General features: G+C 37.9%; 2 protein-coding genes across 13 annotated transcripts in view; both read left to right on the top strand.

Annotated features, from left to right (window-relative positions):
* Positions 1-5885, top strand: part of htt (huntingtin) — a 52595-nt gene extending 46710 nt beyond the window's left edge. For 5 of the 8 annotated variants that reach the window (XM_079616701.1, XM_079616700.1, XM_079616699.1 and 2 more), the window contains exons 62-66: positions 338-569; positions 904-1009; positions 1126-1288; positions 2163-2323; positions 2450-5885. In XM_079616701.1, coding sequence (XP_079472827.1) covers positions 338-569; positions 904-1009; positions 1126-1288; positions 2163-2323; positions 2450-2663 — 876 coding nt within the window. In that variant the 3' untranslated portion in view covers positions 2664-5885. The remainder of the gene's footprint in view (positions 1-337; positions 570-903; positions 1010-1125; positions 1289-2162; positions 2324-2449) is intronic. The other 3 variants (XM_079616703.1, XM_079616702.1, XM_079616697.1) reach the window with 1 other exon arrangement.
* Positions 5886-7147: 1262 nt separating this feature from the next.
* The window catches only part of rgs12b (regulator of G protein signaling 12b), a 53451-nt gene continuing 38711 nt past the window's right edge, over positions 7148-21887 (top strand). For 4 of the 5 annotated variants that reach the window (XR_013798078.1, XM_079616540.1, XM_079616539.1 and 1 more), the window contains exons 1-4: positions 7148-7242; positions 7334-7426; positions 8773-10849; positions 17473-17577. Coding sequence is in view for 4 of the 5 variants with exons in the window: in XM_079616540.1 (XP_079472666.1) it covers positions 8837-10849; positions 17473-17577 (2118 nt within the window). In the remaining variant the exon portion in view is untranslated. The remainder of the gene's footprint in view (positions 7243-7333; positions 7427-8772; positions 10850-17472; positions 17578-21887) is intronic. The other variant, XM_079616538.1, reaches the window with a different exon arrangement.

Here is a 21887-nt window from a genome sequence, read left to right as displayed (position 1 = left end):
TTTACCATAGTAATTACAGTAACTTATGGATAATTACACGCAACTAACCCTCAACCAAATCCTAATCCTACCCTATCCCTATAGTAAGTACATGTATTTGCTTAATATTACCCAGTACTTAAATATATAATTACACTGTAACAATGACACTTTAAAATAAAGTGTAACCAAAGATTTTTCCTTTTTTTTAAATGATGGACACACTTATATGTCATTGAGTCTTCTCTCAAATTCAAATAGCTTTAAATGACTGTAAATAATACAATATTGCTAAAGCTTGGAATACATAGAATAATAGTCTTCTCTCTCTATTATTGTTCCTCCTTTACATTTCCAGCTGTGCTGTATGATGCTGTCTGCTAGTGAGGAGGCCACACCATCCATCATCTACCACTGCGTGCTGCGAGGTATGGAGCGGTTGCTCCTGTCCGAGCAGCTGTCGCGCATGGACGCGGAGACACTGGTCAAGCTGAGCGTTGACCGTGTGAACATGCCCAGCCCACACCGTGCCATGGCTGCCCTGGGTCTCATGCTCACCTGCATGTACACAGGTGTGGCTGGAGAGGAAGGCAGGACACATTTCAGCTTCATCTTTAATACTGACCCACCTACTAACACCAACCCCTAAGAACAGACTCACCTTAGATGCTTACCCTACTAACTAAGCACATAGTGGCAGAGTCCTCAGTATGATTTTAAGAAAGTGTCTTATGGGAGAGGTTTAATTTTGTTCTTGTAGAACTAAGTGAAAATTATATAAGAAGATTAACGCTTATGATGTTTATTTTGTAGAAATCTGAGATTTTGCTTAGTCAAGATGTAGAAACCTAGTTTTATCTTGTTTTTACCTAGTATCCTTACGGAACTGTTCTTCTTACTGGTGTCCATACATTTACATTACAGGGAAGGAGAAGGGAAGTCCTGGCCGCCCTGCTGATGCTGACCCAACAGCTCCGGACAGCGAGTCAGTCATTGTCGCAATGGAGCGTGTATCTGTTCTGTTTGACAGGTACATATGTCTGTTTTTGAAGAAACTGAATGCAAAAGGCATTTTTCCTTTTTTACTAGGTACAGTATTTTTTTTTTCTTTTCCACTAATTTGTCTGTGGAAAATTCTTGCCGCAGGATTCGTAAAGGCTTTCCAAGTGAGGCACGAGTGGTAGCCCGGATCCTTCCTCAGTTCCTGGATGACTTTTTCCCACTGCAAGACGTCATGAACAAAGTCATCGGGGAGTTCCTGTCCAATCAGCAGCCTTACCCACAATTCATGGCTACAGTGGTCTACAAGGCAAGTGCCCCCTTTTTTTTTAAATCTTATATTATGCTTTGGATACTCTGTGATCTTAAAGGGGTGGTTGATTATGATTTCACTTTTCTAACTTTAGTTAGTGTTATTTTTTCATTCAATGTTCTGTTGCTTCTACATATTGTCACTTCTTCTTGAGTCTCTCCATCATTATTTGACTCCGGTTTAAACATTAAAGGCTAAAAGTTTTTGAAATTTTCAGTGTGTGTGTGGTAAAATAACACAAGCTGTTGAAGCTCCGCCCCCTGTGCCATTTGCATTTAAAGCGACACAAAAACGGTGCGTTTTTTGCTCACCCTCAAAAAGTGAAAATTGAAAATGCAATATAAAAATATCTGTGGGGTATTTTAAGCTAAAGCTTCACATACACACTCTGGGGACATCAGAGACTTATTTTACATCTTGTGAAAATGGCATTATACCACCCCTTTAAATGTTTAACTCTTAAGATTCATTCACATTAGCAAAATTTTGGTGCAATTTTGCAGGTAAAATAGGTCAGTTGTCTATTGTCAATAATATAGCGATATATGATGCACAGCTTACACAGGAGCTACTTTCAAACTAAGCGGCTTTCAGTTCCGAACCTGTATGATTTTCTTTCTTCTGTGGAACATCAAAGATGATATGTAGAAAAAAATTTTTAAACATGTTTTGTACATACAATGAAATCAACGGGGTCCAGTGTTGATTTTGACCCGTATTCTTTCATTGCATTGACAAAAACCGTTAAAGCATTCTTTGTGAGCTATCCTTACTTTATTATGGTCATTTAAAGTGGAAATCAGTTTACTAAATAATGTAAACTTGACTGACTGCTTCATTTCCACTTTAATGCATGTATTTCTTGCAACAGGTATTTCAAACACTTCATGCAACTGGGCAGTCCTCCATGGTCCGTGATTGGGTGCTACTCTCGCTGTCGAACTTCACACAGAGAACACCTGTCGCCATGGCAATGTGGAGCCTGTCCTGTTTCTTTGTCAGTGCCTCGACCAGCCAGTGGATCTCTGCCCTGTATCCTTAAATGCATATTGGTGCACCACTTTGTACTAGTAACATCACACTTCCTGTTCCTTGCTTTCCTTTTCTTTTCTTTTCCTCTTCATCCTTGTTTTCCTTAACTTCTCCCGTCCCCTTTAGCCTCCCACATGTCATCAGTCGCATGGGGAAGTCTGACACAGTGGACATTAGCCTCTTTTGTCTGGTTGCAATGGATTTCTACCGACACCAGATCGATGAGGAGTTGGACCGCAGGGCCTTCCAGTCTGTCTTTGAGATGGTGGCTTCACCTGGCAGTCCGTATTACCAACTACTGTGCTGTTTGCAGAGCATTCACCAAGACGCGTCACTATAATACAGACCATATGATACAGAACGATAATAATAATGTATATGAATAACAATAATGTATCTACAATGCAAATTAGGCATTAAAAAAATGGTAATATAATATCAGAGCAGAAGACATCACACTTATAACGTTACACACCAGGATGCATGGCAACAATGTATGGAATGGGATTGGCCGCTATGATACTGTCCGTGATAACCAGTGGACATTAATACAAATAGTTCATTGTTATTAGAGACAGTGGAACCAATCCAAGCAAGACTGCACATCCACTGAAGTATGTGACCACAATGCACCAGAACACCAGTAACCTGTCATTAAAAAAAAAGAATAGTAGTACTACCATCACGATATTTGGCCTGGTGTCACGGTATGTCACTTAACATCTCAAAGGTCTATATGGATGCAGGCTTGTCTTCTCCATATTTTGTATGCATAAATGCTCTTTATCTGGTTTCAGAGAATGTTACTGTGAGGCTTATCACAAAAGTTTTTTTGGTAATGCAGTCAAAACTGACAATGCGTCTCCATCATTAGAAACGTAATATTCTAAGAGAATATTCAGCTATAAACAAAATGACTGAAGAACATATTGTATTGAATGTTCTTGCAAACATCATGCAAACACTTAAAATATCTCCTGCACTTCCAGAAGTCAACCGATCCAAGATTAGATCTTTTAGTCCGCAGATCTCCCAAAATGCGTATCGTCCAACCTGGCTAAAATCAGTACATCCGGGTGTTTCCTACGATGCCCGTCTCTACCCTATTCTCCAGCTGTCCATGCTCTCCTGCTCCCTTAGAAATGAAAGACACACTCTTTCATACACCCACAACTCCCTCAGATTAAAATCATTCCTTTTGCATGGGCAATGCATTGCTTTGCTCTGTGTTTGCTGGCACTTGAAGCGAAAATGAATTGTAAATCGAATTTGTATATCCCCTCTAATGTGGAAGACGTTGCATAAGACTTGGTATGATAAGACTTTTGTGTATTTAAATGTAAAATGTGTTTGACTTACTGAGTAAGAGGGGTGAATTGCCTGAAACAAAGTTTATTTTTCTTCTAAAAATTTAGTTGTCTATATTTGTTGTTTTTAAGATGAAGAAATGTCACAAATGTGAATCACTGAGGTCCTTTTGTATGGACAGGGCTTGCAATAGCCATAGCAGTTACTGTAGAGAGGTTTTTAGAATAAGGGTTTCTGCATATGAAAATGACAGCTCAAATCTACATACTGTGTCCCTTGCAACACATCCGCAGTTATTTGTTCAATTTCTTTTAAAAGCTCAGGACGTAAGATATGATAATTGATCTAGTGTAATGACTGGAAGTATGTATTTTAATCTATAGAGTGTTTACATCAATGTACAATTTGTGTAATAGAAATAATATTTGTGATTAAACGAATAAACTGTGGTGCATGACAACACCCATCGGTGGACATGAGATGGTGTCAAGAGAAAGGTCATTGTAACTGCTTCTTCGCTTTTGAGAGACACACGGGTGGCATAGGAGTCTTCACTGTAAATATAAGCCTAGTTGACACGCTGAACATGTCTTGTATATTAACATAAAGCATGCTTTAGTTTGCTTTCAATATTAACTCAATATTTTATGTGATGTCACAACAAAAAGGGGTGACTTGTGATTGTTAGTAGACTCAGTCTACATGGACATTTCATAATCGTATCTACCAACGACAGGAGAATTTGGCAAATTCACACAACTTATGGCGTCAGACAGATGGTCATGTCCATTAGATATCCGTTTATTCTGATTCGATAAGATGTTTGCTTTGACTTGTTAAAGCAGAATAAGTAAATAGCAATTTATACTTGATATTTTCACTCCGTGAAAGCCTTTAGGCTACTTCTCTGAAACGCATTGGCAAATTCATTTTACGCCAACATTGCCCCATGCCTAGATGATTTCTTGCAGTTTTACAGATTGTAAAATCACGAATCATAACGGATTTCCATAATAAAATAGGTTTTCGATAGTAGCTTTGAAGATCTTTAAATTTCAATCTTGTCGGGCTGCTTTAGTGACTAAATAAGACACTAGTGTTATGGGTCACGGACCGCTTGAATAACTTGAATGCCTTTTACAAAGACCACCAATGTGGTTGGACCAACTGTGACAATACTGCTGAATCGTAATGTTAATAGTGCGCCACTGACAATTTCAAAAATATCAGATAAATGCCTTCTATTCTCTTTAGTTTGTGTGCTTAGGAAGCTTCACTTGAGAAAGAGGTTGATAATCCTGAATGGTTTAATGCATCTTAGGTGGGAATGATTTTTAAGCCATTTTCTTCCCTTGCATTGTTAATTTCTAGCAAATTCTGATTTTTGATTCTTTACACCTTTTTATTTCATTTCCTCCATTTACAAAAGTAGTGATCCAGTCAGATCTCAGATCAGCGTTTACTTAAGCTTTTTTATCTTTTATTTGAGATGTACATAAAGCTAGAGTTGAGTGGATAGCAGTATGTCCCATAATAGTAATGCCATGACGGTATTGCACCAGAGCCTTTAAAAAAAGAAAAGAAACTTACTCCCTTTTTGATATTTATTTAGCTCACTTCAGCAAACTATGGCTGGTAAAAATGACAACAATTGATGTATTTATTTTATGGATTGTTTTAACATGATAAACCATGAATATACTATAATATAGAAACCAATAAATATGTAAAATGGTCCATTTGTTTGTTTCTTTTACACGTATTTTAGGGCTTGTCGAGTGATTTGCAAAATCCAACCTGTTGTTTTTGACTTTTGTATTTCACACTGAATGGGAGTTTTAATAGCAAGCTAGCTTTGAAAGAATTAGATCCCACCCTTCCATCAGTATGATCTCTAAAGCCTCACCTCCTCCAAAACACATGAACACACACAGCCAGAGCAGAGTCAGCAAAGCGGCACAAGAGACTGTGTTATATTACCTCATGTCATGTCTGAAAGCACAACATTACAATAAAAATGAACACAAACTTGCAGAGCTCTGGCACGTACCACCTGACAGCTGCAGATTCATTTCAGTGTTGAAAAGCTCCAGGTAGAACGTCATGGGTTGCCATCTTGTATTTACAGTTAAGACATGGCATGAACGCAGCATAAGCTCGTTGTTGTGTTTCAGGATGAACTGTAAGGTGGCTGCTGTTTGTTTGCGGCGCTCTGTGACTGTCTGTCTACAGCTCTGCATATCCTCATGGAACGCACTGATGGCGTGTGATGTCTGCGCGAGCGTGGAGGTATGCAAATAAATAAGTTGACAGGCAGGTAGAACATCCTATGATTGCATTCGGACTGATTGCAATGATTGGACAAACATTTTTTGGTCCTGAGATTTCCACAGATGTAAATGTTTTTAATTTTTTTTTAGACCACTTCTATTATTGATTGCTATCAGGATGTGAAAAGAGTTTCAACCAGTATAACAATTAAAAAAAAGAAAGAAAAACATTGCCTATTTTCTCCCTTTAAGGGGGAGGTGGAGAAACATTGTTTTTGGTTTTTATTGTATTATTTTTGAAAAGTGACAGTTGGCTATTTGGCGCTTATGTTCGTTTTCAAATTAAAGTGCTAAGGTCTGATAATTACTTCATATGTTCCTCAATCTGCTCCTTAAATGAAAGTAGTTGAGCCTTGAAATATTGTGATTCTACTTTTTTTTTCATTATTATACATTTTAGTTATTTTTTTTATTTTTATTTTTTTATAGGTTTACTCCAAGAGCAAGGCTTTGCACATTTTCTACTCCAAGGTGAGATGTTTTAAGATGTGCTTGATAATGGGTTTTTAGAAGTTTACACTGTTAATCCTCTAAAAAGTGCAGGTTATTAACTTTGAGCAGAAGAAAATCCCACGCCTGTGTGTGTGTGTGTGTGTGTGTGTGTGTGTGTGTGTGTGTGTGTGTGTGTGTGTGTGTGTGACAGTAGGCCTAATGTAGGCTATCTATGAACTCATTTTAAAAGTTATCAATGTAATCTTTGAAAAAGTTAACTTTAACATAATTTATGTTTATGTTGGGTCAACAGCAGTGTCTAACAGGAAGTGTCACCAGCATTCACTGTTAATCAGATAATAAAACTTTTACTGTTGAGTAGCCTAATTACTAGTAATGAACTTAAATAATCAAGAAATTGTTAATTTAATGTTTTATTGGAAAGGGCTTCCACAAATCTCAACATTCACTTTCTATAGACCAAAATAACAACCTCAAGAATCAAAAAACTATTTTTTTAAATAATCTTAAATTGTTGTTCTCGCATGAACTTGGGAGGATATTTTTACTTTATGACATTCAAATATCTATTTTAACACAGCATTTATATAACACTTCAGGAAAATCTTAAATAAACATCTAAATTCATTGTCATGTAAAGGAAAAGCCCTATCGGTGTTGTCCTATAAGAAGAAAAGGGAAAAAAAAAAACTCTGAGATGTAGATTCCTCCTCCTCCTGCTTCTGCTGTCCACACACCAGCTGCCCTCTCCTTTTGTTTACTCCTTATACAGCACTAAGGTTACCATGTCATTAAACTTCACATCAGGTTGGGACACATCCGTCACAAGTAAGAACACTAAATTACTGAATATATGATTTATAACGCATTATTATTCTTTGTACTGTAATTGAAGGAATTTGTTATGTATTCCTCACAGGAAAGTTTTTGGGAAGTGGCGGCTAATGTTAGCAATGTAGCCATTGGACATTCTTGAGCTTTCTGCGGATATTAAAACTTCCAGACTTTTTAGGTAAATAATACTATTTTTTAACTGTATTCGTATCTATATGAGGTTGGCGTTTTATATCTTTTTACGAGTTGTTGTGTCTCAATAAATGTTAACGTTACTCTTGTCAGTATCTGGCTACTGATGCCGATAATTCAATACCGTTAGATGTTCCTCACTGCCCAGCTGTTCCTCGTGAAAACCAATACCGAGGCAGCTCGGCTCTCTACCGCTATTAAATATTAAAATAATCTGGAACGTAATAAGTATTAAGATGTGTACGATGGTTAACTTTTTGTCGTTTTTCGCTCGTGTTGTTTTGGACACCTGTAGCATTACTTTTGTGGTCAGTTTTGGGGAGACAGTGAATTTCTGTCGAACAGGGTTTGGGTCGTTATGGAGATGATTGACAGCCGTGGAAACCAATGAGCGATGAGAAATATCTAGATACAGCTCCATTGTCATGGATACATACGTTGACGCGTGAGCATTCCAACCAGATTTCAACAATGGGGAAAAGAAGGCGGGACCGTTAGCAAGAGTGGAGTCTACTTAGGAAAGTCTTGCGAAGTTGCGAACAATTAGGACAATATCGAAGATAAACACAAATATCGAAGATAAACACTTGTGAGTTTATGTATCCTATCAGTTTCTAAGCGTGTTGTTTCTGGTGCATGTTTATTATTATAAAATGCGAACTACTTAAAAAAAGAAATCGATAAGGGTTGTATTTTTTTATTTCACATTTAGAATATTGTTGTCAGTTATATTATTGTATTTTACTTTTATTATATTCATTTATGTAGGTCAATGCCAAATGAGGATGGAAATGATATTTTGAAAATACGTTCCATATAAGTCTTTGTAACGTTAGTTATTATGTTGGTTTCATATATTTATTTGTATAGTTAGGCTACCACCTGACTTGAAGCCACACTAAAAATATGATTGAAAACATGTTGATCATTGAATATGTGAAATTATATAGGGGTGTATTCAGGTTGATCGGGACACTTTATTTTATAAATCTCAATGACAAAAATTGCTCCAATCAACCTGAATTCACCCCTATTCTTGGTATAAATTCCTTTTTTTTTAAGTAGTCTTGTCATTGACCCAGACAGTGAGGGGATGTGTCAAAAATATCTGTACGAAAGCCTGTTCTAGACTGACACTATAATCATGATGACTAAGAATTACGAAAATGTGTTATGCAATTCTCAACATTTTAATGAATTTCTTAAAACTTCAAATGCATTTTTTTTTACATTGAACAACTGAAATCACCTGTTCACATTTCCATATAAATTTCTCTTAATAAGATGATTAAATTGTGAATTAATTAACTTTTCCCTCTCTCCTTTGTAAAGGTAAGCATGCACCACGTTAGTGCCTTAGACTGGGGCTCTGGAGTTCTGATATCTGGATGATATCATGAATCTCTCTGCATTTGTGAAGCCCTTGTCAGAAGAGGTTGAAACGGGGACTAAAAGAAGAATGTTCAGACAATCAGAGCAAGGCAGGAGGCGTGTGAATGCCCAGTCGTCTCCACGCATAAGAGGGGTCGAGGTTGCAAGGGGAAGGACAGGCTATGGCTTCACACTATCTGGTCAGGCTCCATGTTTGCTGAATTGCATCCTGAAGGGTAGTCCGGCTGACTATGTGGGCCTTCGCTCTGGAGATCAGATCCTGAGTGTGAACGACATCAATGTGTCCAAAGCATCTCACGAGGATGTTGTTAAGCTGATTGGTCGCTGCACAGGTGTCCTACACTTGGTCGTTGCCGAAGGCAGTCATAACAACGCACACCTAGATTCATGTTCAAGCGATGAAGAATTGGGGTTCCATGACCACAAGAGCCACTGGTTAAGACCAAAGATAGACTCAAAGACACTAGGCATAAACCGTGCAGAACGCGTTGTAGCGGAAATGCAGTCTGGTGGAATCTTTAACATGATCTTTGAAAATTCTAGCCATTCATCCAGCAGCTCAGAGAAAGCAGTAGCTTGTGCCTCTACTTCCAAAACAAGGGCTCTCTCAGAGCCAGACTTTCCTTTCTGTAACACTGGCACCCGACAGAGTGATTCCAGCTTGCTCACTGAAGAGGAGATGGCCAAAGTGCTCAATGATGACTCTGTGTTCATTGATATGTTTGAACAGCAAGATGAATTTCCCCTCTTGCAAACTGCAGACTCTGCGGGAATACTCAACGTTGGGATGATTGTAGGTTACCTGGGATCCATTGAATTAGCTTCTACAAGTGCTAACCTGGAAAGTGACAGCCTTCAGGCAATTCGTGGCTGTATGCGACGTCTACGTGCCGAACAAAAAGTGCACTCATTGGTCCTGCTCAAAGTCATGCATGATTGTGTACAGCTATGCAACGACCGAGGCGCTGTTCTAGCCACTTACCCTGCAGAGAAGTTAGCTTTCAGTGCAGTGTGTCCAGACGACCGCCGCTTCTTTGGCCTTGTCACCATGCAGGCCACAAACGACCACGGCATACATAGACACGGTGAGGAGGAGCAAGGGTTACGTACGTCTTGTCACGTCTTTATTGTAGACCCGGAACTCTGTCATCATAAGATCCACCAAGGTGTTGCTCGGCGCTTTGGCTTCGACTGCACTCCAGACCCAGACACCAGTGGTTGCTTGGAATTCCCACCGACTTCCCAGCCCCTTCTACAGTTTGTGTCCGTGCTCTACCGCGATATGGGAGAATCTATCGAGGGTATGCGAGCTCGTGCATTCCTCGATGGAGACCTAGATGCTCAGCAGAACAACAGCACAAGCAGCAACAGTGACAGTGGCATTGGCAACTTCTTGCCGGAGGAGAAAAGCAACCGAGTCCTCTTGGTTGACTTGGGTGCAAACCCTGGTCGGCATGTTCCCACGGGACTATGGGAAAACCCTCCAGGATCTCGTAGCCAAAGTGTCCTAGGAGGTCTTCCACCACCACCGCCACCACCAATCTCGCATCGTAATGGCTACCGCCCTGACCAGTTCGTAGATCACGCTCAGCCTCATCCACATTCCCATGCGGACCCACCTCTGCATTCTGGCAGGCATCTGAACTCCTCCTCACGGCTGGATGTGTCAGGCCTTCCTACGCGCTCCCACTATTCCGCCCATGGCAAGAAGGTGACAGGGGCATCAGGCCAACGTTGGCTGCCAGTTCACGTCCTGAGAGATTGGCGTCAAGGGCACAGCAGTGATCAGGAGTCTTATGCAGAGTCTACAGACGGATGGTCCAGTGCTAACTGTAGCACCCTGCCACCACCCATGAGTAAGATTCCAGCCGACCGGTACCGTGCTGCAGGCGAGATCGCCTCACAGCCTCACCGGCTCCATGCACAGAAGGACGAGTGGGCTAAGAAGCTGTTTGGGGAGAAGAACCTACGAGAGAAACTGAACGATGGCAAAAGGACGAAAGATTCAGAGAAAAAGGTAAGAGAATTTTTTTTAAACATCAAATGTCTTCAATGTAAGTTTGCATTTCACATCTGTGAAATACTTGTTTGGGGTCACAATCAGTAAGGCTACTTAATTCCAGAGGAGTTGACCGCAAATTGAGGTGCATTCAAAATTACAACTGTAATTGATACTAAGGATTAGGAGGAATTATTAAGTAATGGTTTTAAATTTGATACCAGTGCAGTACACCGGTTAATGAGCCAGGGAATGTGTTATTCAAACCACTGTTGTTTGTGAAAAGAAAAAAAAGAGCTTGCAGACATAAACTTATGTGCCTGGAATGGATAGCACTTTTCCCCTCGTTCTTATTATCAGGCACGGCATGATCCTTTTACTTTGCTGTTTTCAATTGTGCTAGGAATTTTATCCTTTCCAATACACACACAAAAATGAATCACAACATTTAACTCCAACTGATATCCTCAATTATGCTATGTTTAAAATGTGTGGTCACTTTTATAGTTTTGCATCGTCTCTCAGTAAAACTGCACAAACACTTTACTGTCAAAAAGAATTGTGTCAGATAGGTGACATGCATAGCCAGGCTGAAAATACCTCATTCCCATTTGCTGCTTCAGCTGTGGCTCCTTGCTTGGAGGGAACATGTTAAAACTGACCCTGAGATGAGAAGATTGAGATGCAAAGCTGGGTACGTATCATTCTCCCAATGGAAAATTTTCAGTTCAAATGGCTGTGAGCTCCCTCTGCTCTGACTGCCACTGATGGGTCTCTAGTAGCTGACAGCATATCACTCATATTGAAGTGTTGAATCTGGGTGCTGGATGTCAAACCACTGAAACTGATCTGAATGAGATACTTTCAGAAATAGTTTACCAGAATAGAAAAATTCTGTCATCATCAATTCAGGTTGTTCCAAAAAGTTTAGTAGAAAGTTGATGTACTCTTTTCTATCAAACGAAAGCAGATAAGGACCAATGGGCAGTTAAGCTCAGTAAATTGCAAAACTGTGTTCTACAGATGAAATGAAATAATAAATAATAATAATTTATTACATTTATATATATCGCTTTTCTAGGTACTCAAAGCGCTTTACATATGGAAGGGGGAATCTCCTCAATGTTTTGGATCGACATGAGAAAGAAATATCAGTATTGTTCTATTGGCTAGATTATGCGTGCACTACTAAGCTCTCTAAATACACACATATTCTCAGATATGTTGTAACTAAAATCAAATATGAATAATATCTTTGTTTCACACCGTTTAAACCAGGCTACATACACAGTTGTCTTCATTATTTGTTTAAAAACACCTTCGCATTTGTAGGAATTGAGTAAAGCTCAGAATCACTCCTCAGGAGCCAACAATGATGTCCACAGGCCCAAAGCAACATAACAGACTGCATTGATTGGATTTCCCTGAATAGCACTGTAGCTGTTATATGCATCATCATCTGTGCTTTGACAATTGCTTCAGGGTCTACTAAATACAGAATAAGACATGTCAGGCGTCAATGGTCTGTGTTCATTGCTTTAAGGAATCATTTTTCAGTTAATTCTCTGCTTGTTTCATTCAAGCTCCACTTAATGTGTGTATCAACATAATGTGGATATCAACATTTTATGTTCAAATTTATATATTGTATTTATATGGGAATGTGGTAGGCTATTTGATGCTTAAGTTTTTCCACAAATTTGAATCACCTCTTTGCCTACACTAATTAATTTTAAATAGTGTGACAGATACATATTTTAAATTTCAAATATTCCATGTAGTCTCTCAATTAACGAGGTAATAATGCATAACATGAAATCGTAAAATTTGCTTATTTAAAATGTGTAGTTTCTAAGGTGCCTTCAATTTTTTTACGACATTTGCTTTAACCTTAAAACACAACACATTGAAATATGTAATTAAAAATACTGGGAAAACACTGGGAAAAATCAGTACTGAAAATTCCTTCATAATAACAACAACAGTACATTGGGCCTTGTTTTTACAGACTTTAGGCACTTAGTGTAGGGATCTATTCACAGTGGTTCCTTTCAATATTTTAGTTTAAACGTTCTTGTCTGTTTTGGGATAGACAAAACGTAACACTTGCTTGGCATCCACATGAGGTCATGCGTTGATCTCCTAGTCGCCAACAGGTGGCGCTGGTCCTCTGTCTGTGCCAATTACAGGTTGATGTTGTTGCAGAATAATATGATGATTCTTCTCCTTCATCTATTTTGACTCCTAAATGCATATTCATTTTCAAATGATTATTCAGTGGTTTAAAGGTGGTATACTGATCTATAGGTTATAAAACAAAATAGCAAAGTATCGAAGTTGGCTGTTATTTTAATTTTAATGTTTTTTATTTATTTTTGTTAAATTCTATATAAAGTAAAACGATTTTATTTTATTGCACAAACATTGTTTGGTTTCATATTATTATAAAATAGATTTGTTAAAACTTCAAGGTATGAAAAATTTGTTGAGACACCTTCATGCTATGGTTAATGTAGTGAATACAACTTTATATATCCATTAAAAATCACTTTGACACCATTTGGCTAAAAGTCATTACAAAAATGGGCCCACTGTGTACCATAAGAATTGTTCACTATTTCATGTTCATATCATTTGTAAACTACCCACCTACAATGAGTACTGAGCATGTGCAGAACAATTGTGAGTCTGATGTGGTGAATTCCACTTAAGTCATGTCAAGACTTGAGGAGAGCGGTACAGAAAAGTTGTCAAAGAACACACTTTCTTCTGAATCATGACTGAAAATAGACTCTAAGGGCCAGTTACACCAAGCATGATTACCATTAACCAGTTCTATATGTAAAAGAATAGCAGAGTCCACACCTCAAATATAACAATAACGGCACAAAGAAGCAATATCGTTGGAATGGCCAATCAAAATCAAAATCTCATGCCAAACATAATCCATTCTGATTTAAGAACTATAGAGCGTTTAAAGCGGCAGACGACAAAATTACAGAGCACACTTGTAATAATCAGAACCGCTAATAGTTACAGTCCGTTATAGTTATCTTTCTTGGTGTGAACGGGCCTTAAACTTCCTCATGGAGTGTTGTTTCATCATAAAAGATTGAGATGGTTATGGTTTTGATTATATGAATACTCTTTTGCATTGTCTGGATTGTAATCTCACTGTGAACGCTTTGAGAGCGAGATAGTTTTGCCATGGTTATGAAACCGATAAACAGATAGATGACGTTTTTAGTAACATTTCTTGGTATGGTTTGTCATCCCCTCCTCGTGGATGAAGTAAACAGGAAAGATAGCTCCTCAGAGCTCCTCAAAGATAGCTCCTCCCTGATAAGTGTGAAAGGTCTATGCAGCTCACTGTACGTCCCTGCTCCCCACAGGAATCCATGATGTTATCTCAACCCTGAGACTGACACAACTGCACCTTAGAGGGGAGAGAGATTGAGAAAGAAAGTACTAAATAGTACAGTTATGGAATATATAAATCAATACATTTTGATATGAAATGAGCTAAAAAAAAAAAAGAGGGCAGAATGTGGTACTTTGAGACTTTTCAGCTTGTATACCGTTCACTCTTTGGAAACCTAAAAAAGAGCTTTAGGCTGTGCTGATGTAAGCATAGTCATATGAGCCTCGTGATTTTTTTTTCTCTTTGAAGTATATAGATATAAAACTAAAACAAAAACTAAACAACTTTTTTTTCCTCCTAGGATTCAACTCCCAAGTACTACATACAAAAAAAGAGCAGCTCCCATTAACATCTGGAACATTTCATGTTTTGTTCTAAACCCATGTTGACAGCTTTATGCTTATGCTTTTCAGCAACCGCCTGAACTATTCATCCAAGGAACGTAGTTTAGTCCACAATATTTCCTTTAGATTAGTTGCTGCTCAATGGCCATGGAAACCGCTGGGGTGATGAAGAGTCGGCCACTTGTGTCTGGCTCCCCTATTCCTCTGTTACATGACTGATGGTGTTTTTAATGATACCCAATATGGGTGTCTATGCAGGCACCCAGAAAGGATGCAGGATGTAAGGACATTTGCTGGACTACAAGGGCAGTCCTTTAGTTTCCTTTGAATTTTTGGTTAATTCTTTAGTTTTTCCTCAACTTTAAAGTCAGCATGAGACGGAAGTCGCAATAGTCTTTTCTTCCACATCGTGACGTGTATTTGAGTGAAACGGCTTCTCGGCCTAGAAACATGTACGGAAGGATTTTTTGTTTCATTGGATGGTTGTGGCTTGTTATTGCTGTGATGTCATGTGAGTGACAGGTTGTCCCGCCCACTCACTGGTAAACTCATCATCAGATAAAGGTTGCTGCAAGAGGAAAGGGAAGTCATTTTGATTCAAAATCACGAGGGCACATTCATTAAAGAAATTATGTGCACAGATAAATCATTTATAAAACGTACAGCAATGTTCCACTAATACAAAAAACAAGAATTGCCAATTTTGTCATATAGTGACTTAATGACTTCACATTAACTGTCATATCCGTTATTAAAGGCCCTGTGTTTTATATGTTTCGATTGCACTGATCATTTGTCCTCTCCTGATTCTCTAAGGTGTCCTGTTATGGTACGTGCGTCATGTGAGCGTGTGTGTATGTGTGTGATCACGGTGTCTTTGCATGAGAGATATTATGTAAATGCTTCTTCTTGTTAGCCTTAAAGGGATAGTTCACCAAAAATTAAAATTCTGTCATCGTGTACTCGCAGTCATTCCATACCTGTATGACTTTCTTTTTTTCTAGGGAACATAAAATGAAATATTTTGAGGAAAACGTAACATTTCCCAAATTGGAAGTCAATGGTCACCAAAACAGTTTGATTACCAACATTCTTCAAAATATCTTCCTTTGTGTTCTGCAGAAGAAAGAAAGTCAAACATGTTTGTAACAACATGGGTGAACAGTTTTGGGTGAACTATCCCTTTAAATGTGGAAACATATATGCATGATTAGCTAAAGTATGTACTTCACTGACCCTCATGCGCATGTAGTCACTTGTGTTGGCATATTTGTGTGTGTGTGCATATGTTTGTTTGCACTTGATGTGTCATAATGATGATCCTGAACGCAGAGTTCTCAGTGTTTCTAGGCAACACAGCAGACCATTTGATTATGCGGCTCTTGTCATCTGCACAATCAGTCTCTAAACTTTAGCCTATGAAAATGATCCCTCTCTGTCTGCGTCTCTGTCTGACCGCCTGACGAATAGTTTGCCCATCTTTGTACATTCGTCCTTCTGTTTCTCTGTCTGGTGTTGCTGTTGAGCTTCCTCTGAACACAAAACATGACATGGTGTCATTGAGTATTTACAGAAATGATTATGGTTAATGCTGATGTTTGTATTTTTTTTATGTTTTAAAATACTTTCTTTTATACCAGTTAAATGTGTTGATAATATGTAAATACTGTTCCTATGAGGCTTTGTACCTGGTAATTGCATAATAAAGTGGGCAAAACTCAAGTACTTGGTACACCCAAGGAATAGTTCACCCAAAAAATAATATTCTTTCATAATTTACTCACCCTCATGTTGTTCCAAACCTGTATGACTTTCGTTATGTCTCAGTATTTGTTATGACTCCCATCGTTATGTCCATACATTCGGAATTAGATTTCACTTTGAAGATTACGAGTTCAAGTTGTTCAAATGACCCTTTTTGCCCATTAAGTCTCACTAAAATTGAAATTTTGATTGCACTTTTATATTGAATAAAGTTTTTGGGCAACAAAGAAAACCATAACAACCATCCACAGCACCTTAGTGGCAGTTTTACACATGTGAGACCTACTCAAATTTTCTCTAATAAGTTATAGAAATCTTAATATTTTATAGTAATACTGTGTAATGATGCTAGTGGCACAAAATTCACATTTAAATTAAAAACCTCAGTGGGAAATCCACATAAAAATCACTTTGGTGACAAAAGAAACCGGTAGTATTGTAACCTTCACACGGTTGAGTTTTTGCGTGCACACACAAGCACATACTCCTTTCCCTAAGGGAGTGAGCAAACTCTGTGTCTGTTCATGTGACCCCGTGCTATCACCATAATGAAATCAAACAGTGCGAGTGTATTTCTGTTATGAGTCATGACAACTCTCGTAGTGTTTGGCATGTAATGGATATGACGATGTTGATATGTTATACGTAGGCTAATCCTTCAGGATGGAATCATGCTAATATGCCGATTTGGTGCTCAAGAAACATTTATTATCATTGACTGTTGTGCTGCTTAATCATTTTGTGGAAACCCTGATACATTTTCCCCAGGATTCTTTGATGACTAGAAAGTTTTAAACAGCATTTATTTAAAAATAAATGTTTGTAATAATGTAACAGACTTGCTGTCACTCTTGACCAATTTAATGCATCCTTGCTGAATAAAAGTTGTTGAAAAAAAATCTTGCTGACCCCAAACTATATATTCTCTCTCTTGTATCTGGTGGAAATTCAGTTACGTTCCAATTATAGTAACAGTAAATCCTGATGTATGCATCGCAATATGTATTGTATAATGAGGACAACTGCATTGTAGAAATTTTAGTCAAACACAGTAAAAAATTGGAATTAGTCGTTGTCTAAGTTACTAATGTCTTTCTCTCTGTTTCTCACAGGGTGGAAGGTTCAAAGGCTTGGGCTTTCCTCAGCGTTCCTCCGGCAGACGATCTTTTGGACGTTCCAAGCGTCTCAGTATGGCTCGCTCACTCGATGACCTTGAGGTGAGGTTCCCTAAATGCTTCTCTTTTTCTCTAGACTTTTCTCTCTCTGTCTCTCTCATTTTCTCACTTATAAAACTTCCCAGCATTCCGATCCTATCACCCGGATGGTCGGGAATGATTACATAAGGAATGAGTAACCTAAGCAGTACTTCAGAGACAAGAGACATGCATGCAAACTGAAACAAACACACAATCAACCCTCTGGAGGTTAGAAGTGTAGGGGCCTTATTTAAGAAACACCGGTTGTACGCCTGTAGAACAGATTTGACACCACGGCGAGGGTATTCCAGTGTGTTAATGGCTCTGGTCACACTCGCACACGTGAGTTTAATTATAGACCCGGCAGTCAAAGAGATAGAGTGCATCTGCGTGTCATGTGACGCGCACACAAGTGTAGTGACGGCAGATTACCATGGCAACGGAGGAGACGGTGAAACGTGGATGGTGTAATTCTCAGATGGAAGCGCTCAGGGGCATGAAAAAACTGACAGCGCGTAACATCTCAGTCTGGCTTGATAGCCAGCATGCCAGTGGTTATTATGGTTTTATATATATATTTTTGTTTATTGAGAGGCTTAATTTGGAACATATTGACATATTTTCTTCTATTTCAGCTTGATTTGCAGAGACAACTATAAGTAAGCCATTTGTACACTGATTTGCCTGGAAATTGTAAACACTGTAGATCTGTGGTGCTGTGAAAACATTGCTTGTTTTTGTTGGAGCATGCGACCTGCTTAATTTGGGGGTAACTGTTGTTTTTGTGACAAGTTTTCAGGTAAATACTCGTAAAATCATCATTTTTGCAATTGCGTTCAGTAATGCTGGTGGTGGTAATGCACACTTCAGCTTTAACTTATTTTAAATGAACATCAATCTGTGGTTAACGTTCACTAATCATTTATTATCAGAAGCAAAGCAATGACAAATATCACTATTAACATTTCTCCATTGTCAAGTGGGACAGCCATGAGCATTGTAGATCCTCTGATGAGGGGTATCTTGGTATAGCAGAATGATTGAGGAAAATAAGGGGATACATACCCATACAATCTTTGTTCTGGACCAATTAATTTAACCCCTATGTATTTAACTTTGGTACATAACTCATTTCGTACAATTATGTTATAGATGTTTAATGTTGTTGCGGTCAAGTGGCCGATAATAAAACAGGCAAAGCAAAACCTAAAGAAACTAAAGGATGGACCAGAGCTATAGCAACGCCAAAGTCATGGGTTCAGTTTCCTGGCAATGACACATTTACCATTGCCAAAAGCCACTTACATTTCATTCAAGTTATATTTAATTAGTTCATGCATTCCTTGGATATTGAACCCATGACTTTGGATTGCTATAGTGCCATCTAAACGCACTGTAAGTAGCTTTGGATAAAACCTCTTCTATCTGCATACAATGTAAAAATCTTAAAACTGTAAGAATAATAATTAAATATTATATAAATGAATAATATAATTATACTTATTATATTATAATTATGTAATATAGCAATTAAATTATATACTATATGCTTCAATTCAAAAGTTTGGTCGTCGTACTTTTTTTTTAATAATGTTTTTGAAAAAAGTCTCTATAGCTCAACAAGGCTGCGGTTTGTTTAATCAAAAATTCAGTAAACAATAAAAAAAATCAATATTTTTACAGTTTAATGTAATTTATTTCTCAATTGTGATGAGAAATCAGAATATGTCAGCATCATTACTCCAGTCTTCAGTGTCAACATGATCCTTCAGAAATCCTGCTCAATAAACTTTTATTATTATCAATGTCGAAAATTGTTGTGTTGCTGCTTAATATTTTTGTGGAAATTATGATAGATTCAGGATTTTTTTTTATGAAAAGAAAGTTCAGAAGTAAATTATATTTCTTCTAAATGGAACATTCTTACATGTCTTTATTGTCATTGTTGTGCTTGCATACCAAATTGCTTACAATTAATCTTACATACCAATCCTAAACCTGTCATATATTAAATATTACTATATTTATTAAATATTACTGTTATTATGAAATATCCTAGGCTATATTCAAATAATTATTGTTAAAGAAATAACTACACTTAAAAAAATCTCTATTTTCCAAAGGTAATCAGTTGGTAATTATTATTATACCCATGTCCACTATTATAAATGATCTGTCAATAATGAGTAACTGATCCCAGAAAACAGTTACTCTTTTAAACTTGTCTTGTCCCATGATCAAATCCTTTCTCCTTTAAAGAGGAGAAATCCCTCTTTACCAGCTGAGTTACATAGCGTGAAAGTGACAAGTCACACTGTTGATCGGATTCGGACATGATAAGATAAAAGTATGAAACGCTTCCTCTAGTGAGCGGCTGGAACAAACACCGGCCTGATTGCATAAAGCGGCTTGTATTCGGTGAAGAAGAGTGAAAACAACTGTCTTATACTAACACGTGTATTGATATTTAAGCCACAAACTGTACTAATGCTGTGTATGGAAATGAAGGTTGAATGTTTTATGTTTTCCCCTTCTACTATTTTCCTGAAGTCTTTCTTTTTTCTATTTCCTCACATCTTTGTCTTGTCTTCCGGTGGCTTCGTCTCTTTTCTCAGAGCTGTACATATGCAGGGTGGCGACGCTTGTGTGTGAACAGAGCTCGCTTTGTGAAGCAGCACCGTAATTAGTGTGAGAGAGAGTGTGTGTGTGTGTGCTAATGAGCATTGAGCAGCATTCTTCTCGTTAGCAGAGACTCTGCTACGAACTCACACACTTTCTGCAGTGAGGCATAAACATGCATACACACTTTTAAATCACACGCTAATTGAATACTGTCCTTAAATGCTGTGACACACACTCTCAAGCTCTGAGATGAACATACACAAACAACCTCAGGAAAGGCACTAATTATCGGCTTCTCCAGTGCACACACACACATTTCCTCTGGCTGGCCTATCATGTAAGAGAAAGCGAGCTATGCAGTTATCTTGTCAGCGAGTGTTTACCCGGTGAGATGGCATTTCTCTTCATGCCCACAAACACTGCGTGACATCATGCCAGCCTTTCGAGCCTTTAGTTTGCTCACTGAGCCAACAAATTCCCTCCCTCCCCCCGATTCAAAGCAGATCGTGACTGTCGTTGAGAGTCACGAATGCGATTTATTTTTAAATACAAACTCCTGAGACTGACTTCTTCATAAACAGACCATGGAAGTGAACTTGAAATACACATTTCTGGTCTTATGGTGAATGATTTTAAAGAAAATCGTTATCTTAATCTCTCATCAAAGATGAATAACTTTGATAACTTCTGTATGACTTTTTGGCTGATGTCATCAAACCTTTTTCTTATTTTTTTTCAAAATATTCCCTTCCATCCACCATATAAAGCATGACGTTCTCATTCTTTTTGACTCCAAGGCCCCCATTGTCCACAACAATAGTCAAAGGCCTGACGCTCCTAGTTTCTGTAAATTACATTTTAGGATTCCAGAAGTTTTAAGCACTATATGTTTCCCTCTCTTTTTATCAAATTTACAAATTTGACTGGCTTACTGGATAAAAGTATTTGGTTACACTTTAGTTTAAGGTCCAATTCTCACGTTTGAACTAACTATATATGACATTTGCCTCAATAAACTCCTAATTTGTGCCTATTAATAGTTAGTAAGGTAGTTGTTAAGTTTAGATATTGGGTTAGGAATCGGATTAAAGGGATAGTTCACTTTAAAATTAAAATTCTGTCATCATTTACTCACCCTCAAGTTGTTTCAAACCTGTATTAATTTATTTCTTCTGCTGAACACAAAGAAAGATATTTTGAAGAATGTCAGTAACCAAACAGTAGTCTGTACCCATTGACTTCCATAGTATTTTTTTTTCCAATGGGCCTGAATGCTAAAAACTGAATCACTTTGAGATTCTTGAGAAGTTTTCAGCATTAATGAAGTCATGCGTGTGTAAAAACACCTGTGAACGACAAGGCTCTTGATGATTAAATCATAAGATTGCACACTGATTAGAATTGTGGGGAAAAGCTTGATTAAAAAATAAGGTAGAAACCTAATAATTATGCAACCCAGAAAGCAACTCGTCTCAACTCTCGGTCTTATGACCGCCTGATTTAGAAGAGTTTTTCAGTATCACTCTGTTTGTTTTTGGTTGTGTTTCTATATGTGAGTGTATTTTAATGTTTGTATAATATCGATGCGTCTAGATGAGTAATCTCATGTTAGGGCATTGCATAATCAATAGAATGAGAAATATGGCGTATTTTTAACTCTCTAGTGCCGAGTCAAATACACTCAGCTGCATGAACCATCATATCAGTCA

This window comes from Phoxinus phoxinus (genome assembly GCF_949152265.1).
Source record: "Phoxinus phoxinus genome assembly, chromosome: 6".
Lineage (NCBI taxonomy): Eukaryota > Metazoa > Chordata > Actinopteri > Cypriniformes > Leuciscidae > Phoxinus > Phoxinus phoxinus.
The sequence above is the reverse complement of the archived record's forward strand: the minus strand, read 5'-3'. Positions and strand labels throughout refer to the sequence as shown.